Below are 15676 nucleotides of genomic sequence, written 5' to 3'. Positions count from 1 at the left end.
ACTGTATCTAATGTTACCCATCATGCATTTGAAACTTATGCAAAGTTGCATTTAAGATAACAAATGGTCACATATGAAGAATGGTGCATAGTGAATGCAGTGGGTAGAATAAAGATTATAATTTAGAAGATGGAGGTGAAGAGCAACTGAAATTTTAATGCACTTTTGTGAATCCAACTGGAAGTATAAAGTAATCAGAAATTATCTAATGTCAGTGTTTATGCTTCAAATATTACTTTATAATTACTTAGGAAACATTTTATAACAAACAAATGCACCTAATCTCAAATTTTTGGACTGCTGTTTTCTAGTGGTGATGTTTACAGCATCTTTAAATATAATTTAAAAAATTTTAGTGGATAAATTTTAGGGAACGGTTCTGAATTCAGAAATGGCACTTACTAAAAAATTAACATTCAAAATCATGTTTTTTTTTTTTTTTTATTTTAAATATTATTGAAAATTTGTTATTTGGCAACTAGTCAACTGTATTAATAAATGGTGATACTGTCATTAGTTTTGCTGCTAGCAGAAATTGTTTTGAAATGTGTTCTTGCTGATGTTTACAGAATCTTGAAATATAATTGTCAGTACGTGCCATTTATAAGAGTCAGTGTCATTTTTAGGATGAAAAAATTTTATATAAATTATTATAGAAAAGCTGGTAGCATGCCTTTTGATGAAGATTACACAGGTTGAACATACAATTTTATTTTCTCAAAAGATTGCTCGAGTGATTTTGGTAAGTTTTTTATTGAAAAATGGGTATATTTATCCATATGAAAGAAACCATCATAGTATGGATAAACCTATACAGATAAAATGAATCATAAATAAAACAATTTATTTTGGTTGACAGTCATTTGTATTATCTGAAATAATGAATGTAGTAGTTAAGATGTATATGCTGAAATATATTCAAACAACTTTTCATCTGTAACAAATAGTTTCAGCATATCAATCTCAAGCGGATGCAGTTGCCCTACAATAATAAGAGAATGAAGTGGATCACCAAAATCAATAGTTAGCATTTGCTCTAGGGTTCCTGCAACAATCTTCTGTTTATCTGTACCAACTCTGGCAAGTCCAACACAAATAGAAAGCTCAGAACAGGCTGAAATATAAGAAAAAAATTAGGGTAAATTTAAGTGACAAGAAATTCAAACTTTAAACATAATAAACATTTGGAAGATCTCTAACCAGTAGTCTAGATTTTTTTTGTTTACCAGACTTTTCAAAAATTAATATACAAAAATTACATTGACATAGAAGATATATTAATATGTATTAGGAAGTTTTGCTGTTCTCTATGAAAGTAATGGTTTAATTTCAGAGGTCACACGACAGCTATATGGCAGTGGTATATAAAAGGTATATATCACTTTTAAGTGATACGTAGATGGAACAGAATGGGATGACCAAAGGACCTAGATTCCTTAACAGGTGGTGTGATAGCAGGTTATCAAACAGCGGGCATATTCATTTGCCAGAAAGAGTGGAAGACTCAATCATGTGATGGAAACATTGCATACCAATGGAAGACAGAAGAAATGTGAACATTCATCCAAAGCTAGAAAGCCCCAAAAAGTGCATGGAGTAACTTTTCAAAACACTTAAGATTCACTTTTCAAAACACCTAAATTCACTTCCCAATGCTCAACAACAGAATCAACCTTCAGGCTATCCCACAAATACAACCCTCTGAATGTAATGTATTAACAAGCACATAGGATTTACAAAAAAGTCCTAAAGCACATCGGGGAAATTCTAATCTCCCTTGTAAGCTGTATATAACACAACTGAGGCAGTACCAGTACACTGAAAAAAACATTGTCAAGAGAAAATATATACATGACTTTGGCAAGACAACCCATCATTTTAGAAGGTCAATTTCCAATAAGACAATTTTTCAGGCACATAAAATAGTGACAGTATGAAACTGCTGTTAACATATTCACTGCTTTCTAATGAAAATATGCAGCACTGGATTTTTAATCCATTTGGAGGGGAATCACCCTGCTTTTAGAACCTTTTCTTATAATTTGACAGAAAAAAAAAATTTTTTTGTCAAGCAACCTTCACCAGAGGCTGATTAATTCAGTCGTAGTGAGAAGAAAGCCCAAAAATGCTTATACATTTTCCAATCCAAACAGACTTAATCATGGTTTTCAACCTTGGGTCAAAAAAGTCATCAGAAAAGGCAGCAGAAAAAATGTTAAAAGAAAATTCCTTGCATAATCTGTGATGTCATATATATAAAAACAGCACTAGAATATGCAAAGAGAACTCTTAATATTGCCACCACTAACAATATGGGAAAACAATATATGTTGACTAAAGCACATCAGGAAACTTGACTAACTCTCATATGCTACAGCTTACAGTATAGCATAAAACACTACAAGTGCTAAATAAAACTTTGTCAAGTGGAAAATAAATAACACAACTTGGATTAAAACAACATGCCATTTTCTTAAGTAAACTCTCACTAGAGACAATTCTTCAGACACAAAATGGTTGTGAAAAATTATGTACAAAAAATTTCCTTCTATAAACTGTGATGATATTGAGAAATGCAGTTCCAACGATTATGACAAGTATCGTGTACTTTCACAATATAGCCACATAAAAATGAATAATATTGAAGAGATATTCACTAGAGAAAGTAATTCAGAATTAACATAAATGTTGAAGCAGTCAACTTATCTCTGGCATAAAGTATTCAAAAACCTCCAAACACAGCATTGCCATATTTTGATAATTCGTTCCGGAAAAACAGAGCGCTAAGTGAATTAAGCACTAAGCGAGCGCAGTATTCCCATAAGGTAACATATGTACTGTATTTGTGAGTTGCAGCCTATGCCATAGGATATTTCCTAATCAATAATTGGTAGTGAAAAGATGCACTAATGTAGGTCAAAATATTTAATATTCAAGAATTTGCACATATAAAATATTCTGCATTACATACATATATAATATGTGATAAGTAACTACATTATGTATTAAACTTAAAATGCTAATTAAAATCATAAATTTATTATCCTATGGCCCTAGGCTGTCGAGTTTTCGTATTTTTGGTCAATTTTGAGTTGTAGTTTGGCCCTCTTCTTGGGAAACTAAAAGGGGTTTTAATTTATCCCCCCCCACCGCAACATTACCACCCAACAATAAAGCCAACCGATCCTTCACCGCTTTGAAGCTTGGCATGTTTCTTTCCTCTTTCGACATGAAACTTCTTTTAAGCATTCGTTTCTAAAAAAGTCCTGTTTAATCTATGTTAAAAACTTGTTGAGAAGTATTTCAATAATTTTAACAAATTCTTTTTTGAAAGTTTCGGCTCCTTCTTGACCTGCACTTGATAAAGACTAGTTAGCTTCTCTCTGGATTTTAAATCTTTTGAACCAGCCATTACTAGCTTTAAATGGTTCAAAGTGTTTTTTAGGTGAGCTTTCTTCAGATCATCATATCGGCTAATCGCTTTTACTTTAATAATATTTAACTTGATGGAATTCTGCATTGGATATTATCTTCAATAAAATTATTTAGGTCTCTCCATTTCAATCATAATAGCCAGTTTAGTTGCTTGCAGTGGAATGACTGTCATTCCCTCTACTAAAATTATTTCTTTATTTTTTATAAATTTTCTTACAGTTAAACCTGCCAGTCCTAAATTATTGCACACATCCACTTGTTGTTGAATGGAATCGATTCGCTTCAAAATGTCTAATTTAATTTTCAAATTCAGTCTTTTTCTTATCTTTGTAGTCTTCGTACTGCGTCCAGACATTGTTGCTTTTTCATTCTTATCTGCCATTATTAACTCTTGGAAAATGTAACTGTGTTGCATTAATTATGATACAATGTTTGAGTAAACTGTCCATTATGGATGATGCCTAACACTGTACTGAATGATGACTAGACTCCGGATAAATGCCTATAACACAAATATTACAAGCAATATACTTGATCATTTTTGAAAATGTTGATCTCGGCACTACGTAACAAGTCACTGTACTGCAATTAAATTAGTGGGAGACGTTTTATTGCTGTTTTGTTATTCATTATCAAGCTATTGACTACATCAGATGAAAATGTTTTCCTTATTTACTTACACAACTTAATTGTTCTCTGGCTCTGTCAGCAAACTTTGATATGATTTATCAGTCAATCAATTGCTTTTATATGTGATTTTACTCCTTGAAGTTACTCTCCAGATCTCTCTCTTCAGAATATTTTAATGTAACCTAACCTGATTATCTGTATAGTAAGTTGGGTTTCTTAGTTATTATCACAATATGCCAGGTTTTTGTCTGCCAGGCTTAGCTTTCATAAAGCCAAATCTGATACAACTGCACATTTTGTGGATTTTAATAACTGTAAAAGAAAACATTCATTTTCTAGAAATGTTGATGAATACCAACATTGTAAGAAATATAGGTTTTTATTATTACCAAAAACCTCACCCTGCTATGCACCTTTTGGGGAACCCTCATAAATCCAGCATCCACAGGGATAAGCACTTCCTGGATTTTTGAAATTTCAGTTTTTTTGAAGGTTATGCATATTGCCTAAGTATTCAGGGATAATTTGTTATTTTTATTAGATAACACAGTAGCTCTGACCCTTAAAAATTTTTAAGGGTCAGAGCTTAAAAATTTTTAAGCTCTGAAAAAATTTTTTAAAATTTTTAAATTTTAAAATTTTTAAAATTAAGCTAAAATGTTAACCAATACATACTGCCAGATAGGTAACAGAAATAAATGTCATGGATTCAAATGCTAACTCCAGTATGGGTGTAGCTACTGTCCAATATTTTTAATATGAGGTATAAATGGTGCTATATCATTTCAGCAATTGAATTGTCTTAAAAATTAAATACATAATACAGTATTTATACTGTATAATAAAATACTGCACTGTGAACTGGTACTGAATGTCTCACAAAAGGAATGATTATAAATGTTGCAAATATGTAGTAACAATAAAAAGTCTAGGAAACAGTATGCAAAACAGAAAGAAATTGGTGTCTGGAAATTATTATTAGAATATAATACATAAGTTTGTATGAGCTTTATTTAAGTCTGATCAGCCTATTTCTCCTTTGCCCTTGTATGGTTACTACTTAGAGAAATAGTCAAAAAATTCTAGATTTGAGGTCCACTGTATTCAATGCACAAAATTCTGGACATGCAAATGACACTCTGCCTGATAATATTTCAGCTGTTTCTCTTTCAAATTTCATTATCCAGAAATATGATCTAATTAATATAATTAATAAATTGTCTTTGAATGCTATCAGCAATTTAGATCAAGTTCCCAACTGTCATCACAATTTATTATATTGCCAATGCACTTTTCACATTGCAATTAACTAACAATACATGCCTCCAAATTGTTCCAGTTGTGAAGACTATCAGGCAGCTGCTGGTGTGAAAGACTAATGGGTAATTGTGATTAGTTCTGCTTTGTTAAAAGTTTTTGAGAAGTCATTAAATATACTTACTTTTCATATCCTTGGTGATCTCCCTGATGCTACCCATTATGTGCTAAAGAATAGATCAACTGTGTTCTGACTCATCTCCAATATTCTAGTGTATGGGATCATGAATTTAGTTTTTGCATGGTTTAACTGGTGCATTCAGATCGATTTGACTTTTAACCCCTTATCATTTAAGAATTTATCCATTAATGAAACAATCTTTGCAGGTGAAAATACTTACTTTTATCTGTCAATAGTTTTGGTATCCTCCATGGAGGATTCCTATTTGCACTTCTTTTTCACTGATTTTTATTCTATTCGTAAGCATTTCTGTTCATATACTAAATGTTTTTACCTTTTCAATAGCTATCATTAGTAACTTTAATCACTTTTCCTAGATTATCTATTCTGAATTACTTCATGCTGTTACTTATGCTGAAAAGTTTTTGCAATTAGCAAAATTCACAATTTGTTTTCTTGTTCTTTGCAGCAAACCTCATTTTCTTAGTTTAAATGATTCTATTTTGCTCCCTAATCAAAAATAAAAATTTGTAGGGATTGTCTTGGATTGTAAATTTACTTTTCTTTCCACATTTCCTTTATTAGAAATAAAACACTTCATGCCTTGTAGCTATTTAAATGTATGATTTTAACTGTAAATCCACTTTAATAAAATATTTTATTCCATTATTTATTTATGTGTTGCTGATTTTGTCTTCACCCTGTGAAGTTATTCTTGATCCTCCAAACCTTCATCAAGCATTGAGGCTTGAAATGGAGCAAATTATAAAGCCTCTCTCTAGCATATTGAATCTTATTCTACTTTGATTTACAACTTAACCATACCCTATTAAGATTATTAACATCCTTCCCTAACTATATTATACCCTATTAAATATTTATAAGTGTTTCAAATTATTAATTTGTTGTTTGGCAATGATCATTTTATTATTATTTGGAATTTTGCCTGTGGTTTATTTCTATGACTAAGGTTAGAGACTCACCATCTTGACTGTTCTCTCTTTACTCTCTCTAGGGCAGAAGAGACCCGAGACTTTTTTTTTAAAAATTAATTCTGGTATCAGTGGTTATCTTCTCCTGAGTACTTTGAGTGCAGCAAAAATTTGCTGTTTGTATGAATTGGCTATCTGTTTCCTTTCCAATGTGTGCAATCTGTTAGCTGTTTTCTTTCATGGCTATAATTACAAATTATTGTTTTGTGCATCTATAACAATGCTCAGCTGTGACATTATAAGGACTATGTAAATTTGTAAATGTGTATTTATTTTACAACAATAAAGATTTTATATATAATGGACACTATCAGATATCATGGACTTATATAAAATTTATTTGATGCCTGAAATAAACTTATTTAGAGTTAATTGTCGATGGCAATTTAGTAGGCATAATACACCACTGCCTTTCAATTGCTTGGAGAGGCTTCGGTTTGATTACTGTCTGTGACTGGAGAAATTGATTAAGCCTCTGCAAACAGGACTTAAATCAGTCTCAGGTAGAGGGAGCACTTTTTTGCTGTTGAGCTATTCTAGGTTTTTCTGCCTGCACAATATGCAAATTAGGAAGTAAACACATACTTTGTACAGTCTGAAGACACCTTTTCCATATTAAAATTAGCCACCCAATACAGCAGATGAAATCTGGAAATCTGCTGTACACCAATGCAAATAGCTAAAAGAACGAAGGTGGGGTTGGCTTTCTAGTCCAAAAAGATATAAAAAATAATATTTTGGAATTCAAAAGTACATCAGCAAGGGTGTCAAGACTACTTCTCAGGATTTCTAAGAATTTCAAACTAAAGGTTATAATGACTTATGCACCAACATCGAGCCATGATGACGAAGCAGATAAAGAAACGTACACCGAAATTGAGAGACTTCTAGATGAACAGAAAACTCACTACGCCATTATTATGGGGGACTTCAATGCTAAGGTTGGAAATAGACAAAACAGTACAGAAAGGGAAACTATAGGAAATTTTGGAATTGGTGAAAGAGGCGAAAGGCTTGTGGAATTTGCACAATCTCGAGGAATGTCAGCATTGAACACTTCTTTCAAGAAAAGGGTGAACAGAAAGTGGACACGGAAGAGCCCAAATGGATTAATAACTAATGAAATTGACTTCATCCTCACTAACTGAAGATATATTGTGAATAATGTTACTGTAAGATGCACACTTGATATAGGTGCAAGAAAAGAAAGGGGGAAAAAAAAAAAAACTGACTCGAGTAAATAATACGAATGTCTTTGAGATAACAGAAGAGGAGAAAAAGCAGTATGTATAGGAACTTAAGAAGAAGTCTGAACTTCTGCAGACCTTCCAGGATCAAGATATCAATGAGGAATACAAAAACTTTGTGAAAGTGAAAAAGCCCGAAAAACCTATAGCTAAAAAGAAATCCAGAGAAGAAAAGAAACACTTATCATGATGAACCGAAGATGACAAATGAAGAACAAAATAAACATTCACAAGGATAAAACTGAGTATACTGAGCTATGCAAAGCCATTAGAAAGAGACTCAGAGGACATAAGAAGATTTAACACAAGAAAAGTAGGACATATTAAGGGAAAACAAAGGACTTAAATCAGCAGTCACGAACAGTAATACAGAAACAGAATCTCAGTTATCGGTTGATTCAACTACTGCTCACCTCAGTTGCCCAAATTATTCGCTGTATGATTCTTTTTTGCCTCAAAGGTGGTACTTGTGCATATGTCTGTTCCGATATTCCATGTCAGAGACTTGGTAATTTGGAATCTCCTCTTTTCGATCTTCTCTGGCTTAAAATCTCTCTACCTCATTGTGTCAAATTCATCTGTTGTCTCTACCGTTCTCCCAACTCCACTAATCATTTGGAGCTCTTCGACTTCCTCTCTTTGAAACTTGACTTTCTCCAGTCCAACTTTCCTAACAGTGAGGTAATTTTCTTTGGTAATTTTAATGTTCACAACTCCAGCTGGCTTCCGTTTTCTAGTCACACTGACCCAGCTTGTCAAGATGCTGAGGGCTTATGCAATTACTAATGACCTTGCACAGATTGTTCATTTACCTACAAGAATATCAGACAATCCTAACCATACAGCCAACACGTTTGATCTTTTTCTCACAAACAACCCTTCTAAGTACACGGTCGAAATGAGAGGTCCTTTAGGCAACTCAGATCACAACTTAGTGATTGTCTCTTCTCCAATGGAGCCTTTATCTCATGGCTATTCCCAACCTCGTATTGTTTGGAATTACAAGAATGCAAAGTGGGATGACCTGCGAGATTTCTTTTTTTCTTTTCCTTGGTTGGATTACTGTTTCAAAACTTCTGATGTCAACGTTTGCTCAGATCGTGTCAGTGAAATTATTCTTGCAGGAATGGAATCCTTTATCCAACACTCCACTTTAAAATCTCGTCCTTTATCTAAACCTTGGTTTTCCAATAAATGTGCTAAGGCTGTTTAAGAGAAGAACGTTGCATATTGTAATTGGCTTGTTTCTAATTCTTCAGTTTCATTTTCTGCCTACACCAAAGCTCGCAACAACTGTAAAGCAGTTATTAATCAGTCCAAACTAGAGTTTGAACAGGCTGAGTAGAAAACTTGCTTCTTGCCCTAATGGTGGCCGAGCATTCTGGTCTCTTGCCAAAGCTATTGGCCGCAACTTTTGCCCATCTCTGCTCCCACCTCTGTCCAAACCAGATGGTTCTGTTGTCACTTCAGCCAAGGATAAAGCTGACCTGCTAGCATCCCATTTTTCTTCCAACTCATGTATTAATGATCTTGGTAAAATACCTCCCACCATTCCCAACATGCTCCTGTGGTCTTCCGTCAAAAGGATTTTGATGAATCTCAATGCTAAGAAAGCTCCAGGTTCCGATGGTATTTCTCCACTTGTTCTCAAAACCCGTGCTCCTGAACTTACTCCTTTTCTTTGCCACCTTTTTTCACTTTTTTATTCCAAAGATGTTTTTCCTTCTGTTTGGAAATTTGCTCATATCCAGCCAGTTCCTAAAAAGGGTGACAAATCCCTCCCATCCAATTATCGTCCCATTGCAATTACTTCTACTCTTTCTAAAGTAATGGAGAAATCAATTAACCGCCAACTCTTAAACTATCTAGAAACCTTCCGTCTGACCAACGATCGCCAGTATGGATTCCGTCAGTGTCGATTCACTGGTGATATTCTGTCTTATGTTACCAATTTATGTCGTCAGTGTCGATTCACTGGTGATATTCTGTCTTATGTTACCAATAGCACATTGCATTCCACTTTCCATTTTGAGAAACCTTGCCCTGCTCAATCAGCTTCAACGTCTCAAAATTTATGGACTAATTCAATGGAAAAGTTCGGTGAAACGCAAGCAGTTGCTCTTGAAATCCAAAGGCTTTTGATCATGTTTGGCACAAAGGTCTTCTAAACAAACTTCCATCTTATGGTTTGCCAACTGTTTTCTCTCTGATCACTCACTGAGGGCGATGGTAGATGGCTCTCTTTCTTCTAACTTCTCCACTAATGACGGTGTCCCCCAAGGTTCAGTTCTTTCCCCCACTCTTTTCCTCTTGTATATTAATGACCTTCTTCTATTGATTGGAAAACCTATCCATAGTTTTGCCGATGATAGCACATTGCATTCCACTTTCCATTTTGAGAAACCTTGCCCTGCTCAATCAGCTTCAACGTCTCAAAAATCTGCTGCCAATTCCTTAAATGCCTTTCTCTAGGTAATTCTTCAGTGGGGCACAGACAACTTAGTTGATTTCAATCCTTCTAAAACTCAGTCTTGTCATATCTCGCAAAAAGGATTCTTCTGCTCCTATGCTTATCTTTGGTGACACTCCAATTTCTAGGCGAAATGATATACTCTTTTGGGGATTACCCTGACTTCTAATCTCTTTTGGCACAAGCACATTACAAATATTGCTTTCTCTGCATCTAAAAAACTTGGTTTTCTCTTTCGCTCTCGGCGTTACTGTTCTTCGAAACAGCTGTTCACTCTGTACAAATTGAAAATCTGCCCTACCATGGAATATTGTTCCCACATCTGGGGTGGTGCCCCCAAAACCTCTCTCAGGCTTCTTGCTTCTGTTCGGAAGAGGGCACTTAGGTTAATTAATGATTCATCTCTAACAGAGTCTCTCCACACGCTGTCTCATAGACGTACTGTTTCTACTGCATGCCTCTTCTACAGATATTTCCATGTGCACTGTTCTTCTGAATTGGCTTCTAAAATTCCTGCTCTCTCTCTCTTTCAAAACAGTCCGAACATGTGCCATCACCAGCCAACATCCATTTACTATCGAACTTCAAACTCACAGAACCAACTTTTCATCTTCCTCGTTTATTCATTCAACTGCCGTTTTCTGGAACAACCTTCCTTCATATGTATTTCCTGAAAATTACAGTCTACAGAAGTTCAAGTCCAATGTCAACAAATATCTTCTTTCGTCTTCTCAACCTCCAACCCAAGCACGGTACTAAGTACTATAGGTTCTAATACCTCTCATGTTTGGGGTTTACATAAAAAAAAAAAAATAAAAAATAAGTTGACTTTAGGACAGGATTTTCAACTACGAATCACCTTCACGTAATATTGCAGCTAATGGAGAAAGTAAATGAATAAAAAACACCATTATGCCTAGCATTTGTGGATTATGAAAAGGCATTTGACTCCATACAGCATAAGGCAATGTTTTGAGCATTGGAAAGGCAAGGCATAGATACCCCCATACATTATGATTATGAAGAAAATATATGAGAACGCTACCTCCTTTATTAGACTTGACAAAGACAGTAGCAAATTTAAAATTGAGAAAAGAGTCCAACAAGGAGACACAATATCTCCAAAGTTGTTTACTGCTGCCCTTGAGGAAGCTTTCAGGAGATTAGACTGGTTGCAGGAAGAAGTCAATGTGAATGGAGAGTACCTAAACCATTTACGATTTGCAAATGACATTTTGATTATAAGCCATGGTCCCAAAGAATTAGAGGAAAATCTTTATCAGTTATGCAGAGTTAGTAAGGATTTCGGACTAAAGATGAATATGGCTAAAACAAAAGTAATGATGAACAAGTATGCCACAGAAAAGGATATAATCATTTAAGGAGCAGTAATTGACAAGGTGGACTCATACTTATCTGGGACAAGTCATTAGCTGTAATAATGATAAATGGCTAGAAATCAAGAGAAGAATAAATTTCGGATGGATAGCATTCAGGAAATATAGTAACATACTGAGAAGCAATATCCCAATTTGTCTGAAATGTAAAATAATGAACCAATGTATACTCCCCACCATGACTTATGGAAGTGAAACTTGGGCACTCACCAAAAGAATGGAAGAGAAGCTAAAAACTACACAGCAAAGAGAGGAACAAACTAATTAGGAATCAGACTGCTAGATAAGAAGAGAAACACATGGATTAGGCAGCAAACACAAGTAAAGGACATTCTTATCAAAACTAAACAGAAATGGACTTGGACAGGACACACAGCTTGAAGACATGATGACAGATGGACTAAGAAAATAACAGAATGGTACCCAACAGGAGCTAAAAGAAAACCTGGAAGACAACAATGCTATTCACAAGTTCATGAGTAGTAAATGTATGGCCATTGCACAAAACAGAAGGAACTGGAAAGCTGCTGGAGAGACCTTCATCCTGCAGTGGATTGAAAATGGCTGACGATGATGATGGGCGATGACTATAAAAGGAAGCAGAATTGTCTCCATACCCATAGCTATGGGTGTGGCAATCATGTCATTCATCGTTATGTATTTTTCTGAAGAGGTCTGAAAATAAAATGTATAACAGTACACACTCGATAACCAAAAATGAACGGAGAGTGGAATAGTATTTTCCACTGCAATTATGTGTAACAGAACAAAAAAAAAAAAAAAAATCCCATTATGTGACTTATTACAGTGTATTTTTATGATTATTGATTCCCATTTGTTAATTCTGCATATTATATTGGCTTAAAAATGCAAATTCATTTTATGGATTTATATATGAATTGTCATGCACAAGGTTCTAAAAAAATCTGGGCCTTCGGAAATGATCCAGAGTAATTCTCTTCCTGCACGATAAAACTCCTCCATGGTTACCCGTCCTTGGAACTAGGTAACATGAAGAAGCTTAGTCATGCAGGAAGAGGATTACTCTAATCCTTGGGACTAGGTAAACTAATCTTTGGGTCTAAATAACCAAGGCGACAATCAATATTAGTTATGAAATTTCACACACACACCCTTTCTACAGTCCCTTCAAATTATTACCTCTTTCATGCATTGAAAATAATCAACAAAAAAAAAAATCAAAGACAAGCAATCGGTTGCAAAGCAACAAGCAACAGAGATTTCTTGTTATCTTTGATAGAGCAATAAACTATTTGTAAAATAATAAGAGGAGTTTACCTCAATATAGTATATAGAACACTTACTAGTAAATTAATAAGAGGAGTAAACCTCAATATAGTACGTGGAACACTTCCGTATGATACCCTCCAGAAATTAAAACGGAAAAAACGAAAAAAATCGACAACTTACCGGTACATTAAAGTAAAATATAAATAATTAAATAATCAATTTAACACAATTCAAAATCAATTCAAAACAATTAAAATTCAAATTAACGCAATTAAAAGAATCTAACGAAAATATTCAAAACGATTTTCCTTCCTGAAGCTGACAATGCTTTTCGACCGACTGTCGTGATCACAGGAATGAAAATTACCGAATCAGGCTAAACCTGCAACTTAAATAGTGATTATATGTCTTCGCGCATGCGCGTAAAGGTCCACGCATCGGAGATCAAATATGGCCGCCGAACATTAACAGAATTCTCGTGTAATTTAATTTCAACGGTTTCTGCAATTAATAGTCGCGTATAATTACGTTGAACGTTAAGTATTTTGGCCTCGTTAAATAAAAAAGTATGTTTTTCGTTAATGGCATGAAAGGCTAATTCTGACGCTGCTGAACGAGAAGCACGAACTGAGGCTTCGTGTTGATTTACACGAATATTAAGAGAAAACCGCGTCGAACCCTGGTAAGACGAGTCGCAATCACCACAAGAAATGTTGTATACTAGATCATTAATTTGTGTTGCGAACGCGGAAAGAACCGAGCGATTGTTCAGTATAGTGTGTAACTTCCGTATAGGCCTAGCTATAATTTTAAATTCGGTATCTTTAAAGAATCTGTTAAGCTGTTTGTGCCACTGTTCAACATATGGGACAGAAATAAAGTATTTTTTGATATTACTATTGTTGATTGGTGTAGTATTTTTTATCCTATCTTTAGCTTGTACCCTAATTCGATTTATTGTGTTAATGGGATAACCCCTGTTCAAGAATCTGCTAGTTAATATTTGTATTTCTGAGTCCAAAGCAGAATCCGTCGTTGAATATTTATAGGCATTTAGAAATTGATTAAAGATAATCGATCTTTTGTAGGTGAACAGGTGGTAGCTATTATAATGTAGAAGCATACCGGTGTTTGTGGGTTTTCGATAGATGCTAAATTGTATTTTGTTCGAGTCCCGGGTAAGCGTGAAATTTAGAAAGTTTAATGACTTAGTATCCGTATCTTCCCTTTCCAATGTAAATTTGAGTCTAGAATGAATATTATTAAACGAATGTAAAATGTCTTGGATAGTACTACTATCAGTAATAACTAGAACATCGTCTAAATACCTCCCATAGTATGTAATATGGGGACGAAAAGGTGTCAAATGTATCTGCTCAATCGTTGAGAGATAGATCTCTGACATTAAGCCACTCAGGCTCAAACCCATTGGTAATCCAAAAATTTGTTTATACACCTTGTCTCGAAAGGTGATGTAGTTAGCCTCAACTAATAGTTTAATTAAGTGAAAAATTTCCTTAATGGGCAGCTTCGTATAATTAATCGGTGTCGAGTTTTTATTTAACATATCCCAAATAATATCTAATGTGTATTCAACGTTTACATTCGTATATAATGAGGTAACATCTAATGAGAATAAATTGTCATTGTCGCCGAGTCTACAGTCTTTAAGATTATTAAATAATGTATCGTAATTCTTAATCCCAAATTGTATAACCTGTCTAAAAGGTTTTATAATATTATATACATGTGTGGCTAAGGCTGAAAATGCCGAGTTCCTGTAGGAAACAATAGGTCGAATCGGAAATCCAGGCTTGTGTAATTTTACCTGACCAAAAAGTGCAGGAATATTGTATGTTCTGGACTTTAATTCCTTCAACTGAACCATAGTAATGTAGTCGTTTTTACGATATGTGGTTAATGTTTTATTGTATTGATTTACCAAATTGGTAAACAGTGCCGGGTCCACTTCACGATAAGTGGAGGTATCAGACACAACTGAATCTAACTTATTAATATAATCATGTTTATCTAGTATTACCACTGTATCTCCTTTATCTGCCCTCTGTATAATAATGCCCTTATTTTCTCGAAGTTCTCGTAAAGCTGAACTGTCATGTGTATTCAATTTAGGAAGTCGCGTTTCTTTTATGTTATTCACTACTTGGTTAACTTGTTGAATAAATACATCTTTTTGCGGAACACTACGAAGTCCAAATTCAATATCAATTACGCATTGTTTTTTTGGCAGCTTTCGAGGTGGTAAATTATAATTTAATCCTTTGGATAAAAGTGAAATCTGGTCCTGCGATAGTGTACACGAGGAAAGATTTGTAACCTGTTGATATGTCGGTTCGTTGGATACTGGGTGAGGGGGTGTTCGTGAACTAGCCGACATATTCTGTGGTAGTGCGTTGTGTGTCTGTGGGGGGATGTCACCCAACTCGTGTGAACTTGGTCGCAAGCTCGCGATAATGTGTTAGAATTCGCATGAACGTGTCTTGAACTATTCGATAATGCTTGCAACTTATTAACGTGTCTGTTTTTTATTTCTGAGGCTTGTGCTTCCCGTCGCAAATCTATGGAGGTCTTCAATACAGACCAATCGTTCGGATGTAGATAATTTTTTAATTTATCGCGAAGCTTCCTAACCTGGGAAAGGTATTTTTGTTTATCCGAATATCGAGATTTTAAGGCAAGCTTAACAATATTACGTGATGTCGCCAGTGATAGTTGTTTTATGCCTGAAATTTTTTTATTTAAATTCACCCTGCAAACTTCGGAACGATGTTGTTTTGAAGGCAATATTTTAGGAA

The 15676-nt window shown here is 34.5% G+C and overlaps 1 protein-coding gene across 2 annotated transcripts in view; it reads right to left on the bottom strand.

Moving 5' to 3' along the window:
• Positions 1 to 860: 860 nt before the first annotated feature.
• Positions 861 to 15676, bottom strand: part of Dph5 (diphthine methyl ester synthase) — an 80636-nt gene continuing 65820 nt past the window's right edge. For both annotated transcript variants that reach the window (XM_090384118.1, XM_090384119.1), the window contains exon 8: positions 861 to 1114. In XM_090384118.1, the coding sequence (XP_090240244.1) occupies positions 894 to 1114 (221 nt within the window). In that variant the 3' untranslated portion in view covers positions 861 to 893. The remainder of the gene's footprint in view (positions 1115 to 15676) is intronic.

The sequence above is a fragment of the Mastigoproctus giganteus genome, chromosome 10 (genome assembly GCF_048544385.1).
Source record: "Mastigoproctus giganteus isolate SK-2022 chromosome 10, ASM4854438v1, whole genome shotgun sequence".
Classification (NCBI taxonomy): Eukaryota; Metazoa; Arthropoda; class Arachnida; order Uropygi; family Thelyphonidae; genus Mastigoproctus; species Mastigoproctus giganteus.
This window is presented reverse-complemented; position numbering and strand designations above follow the sequence as displayed.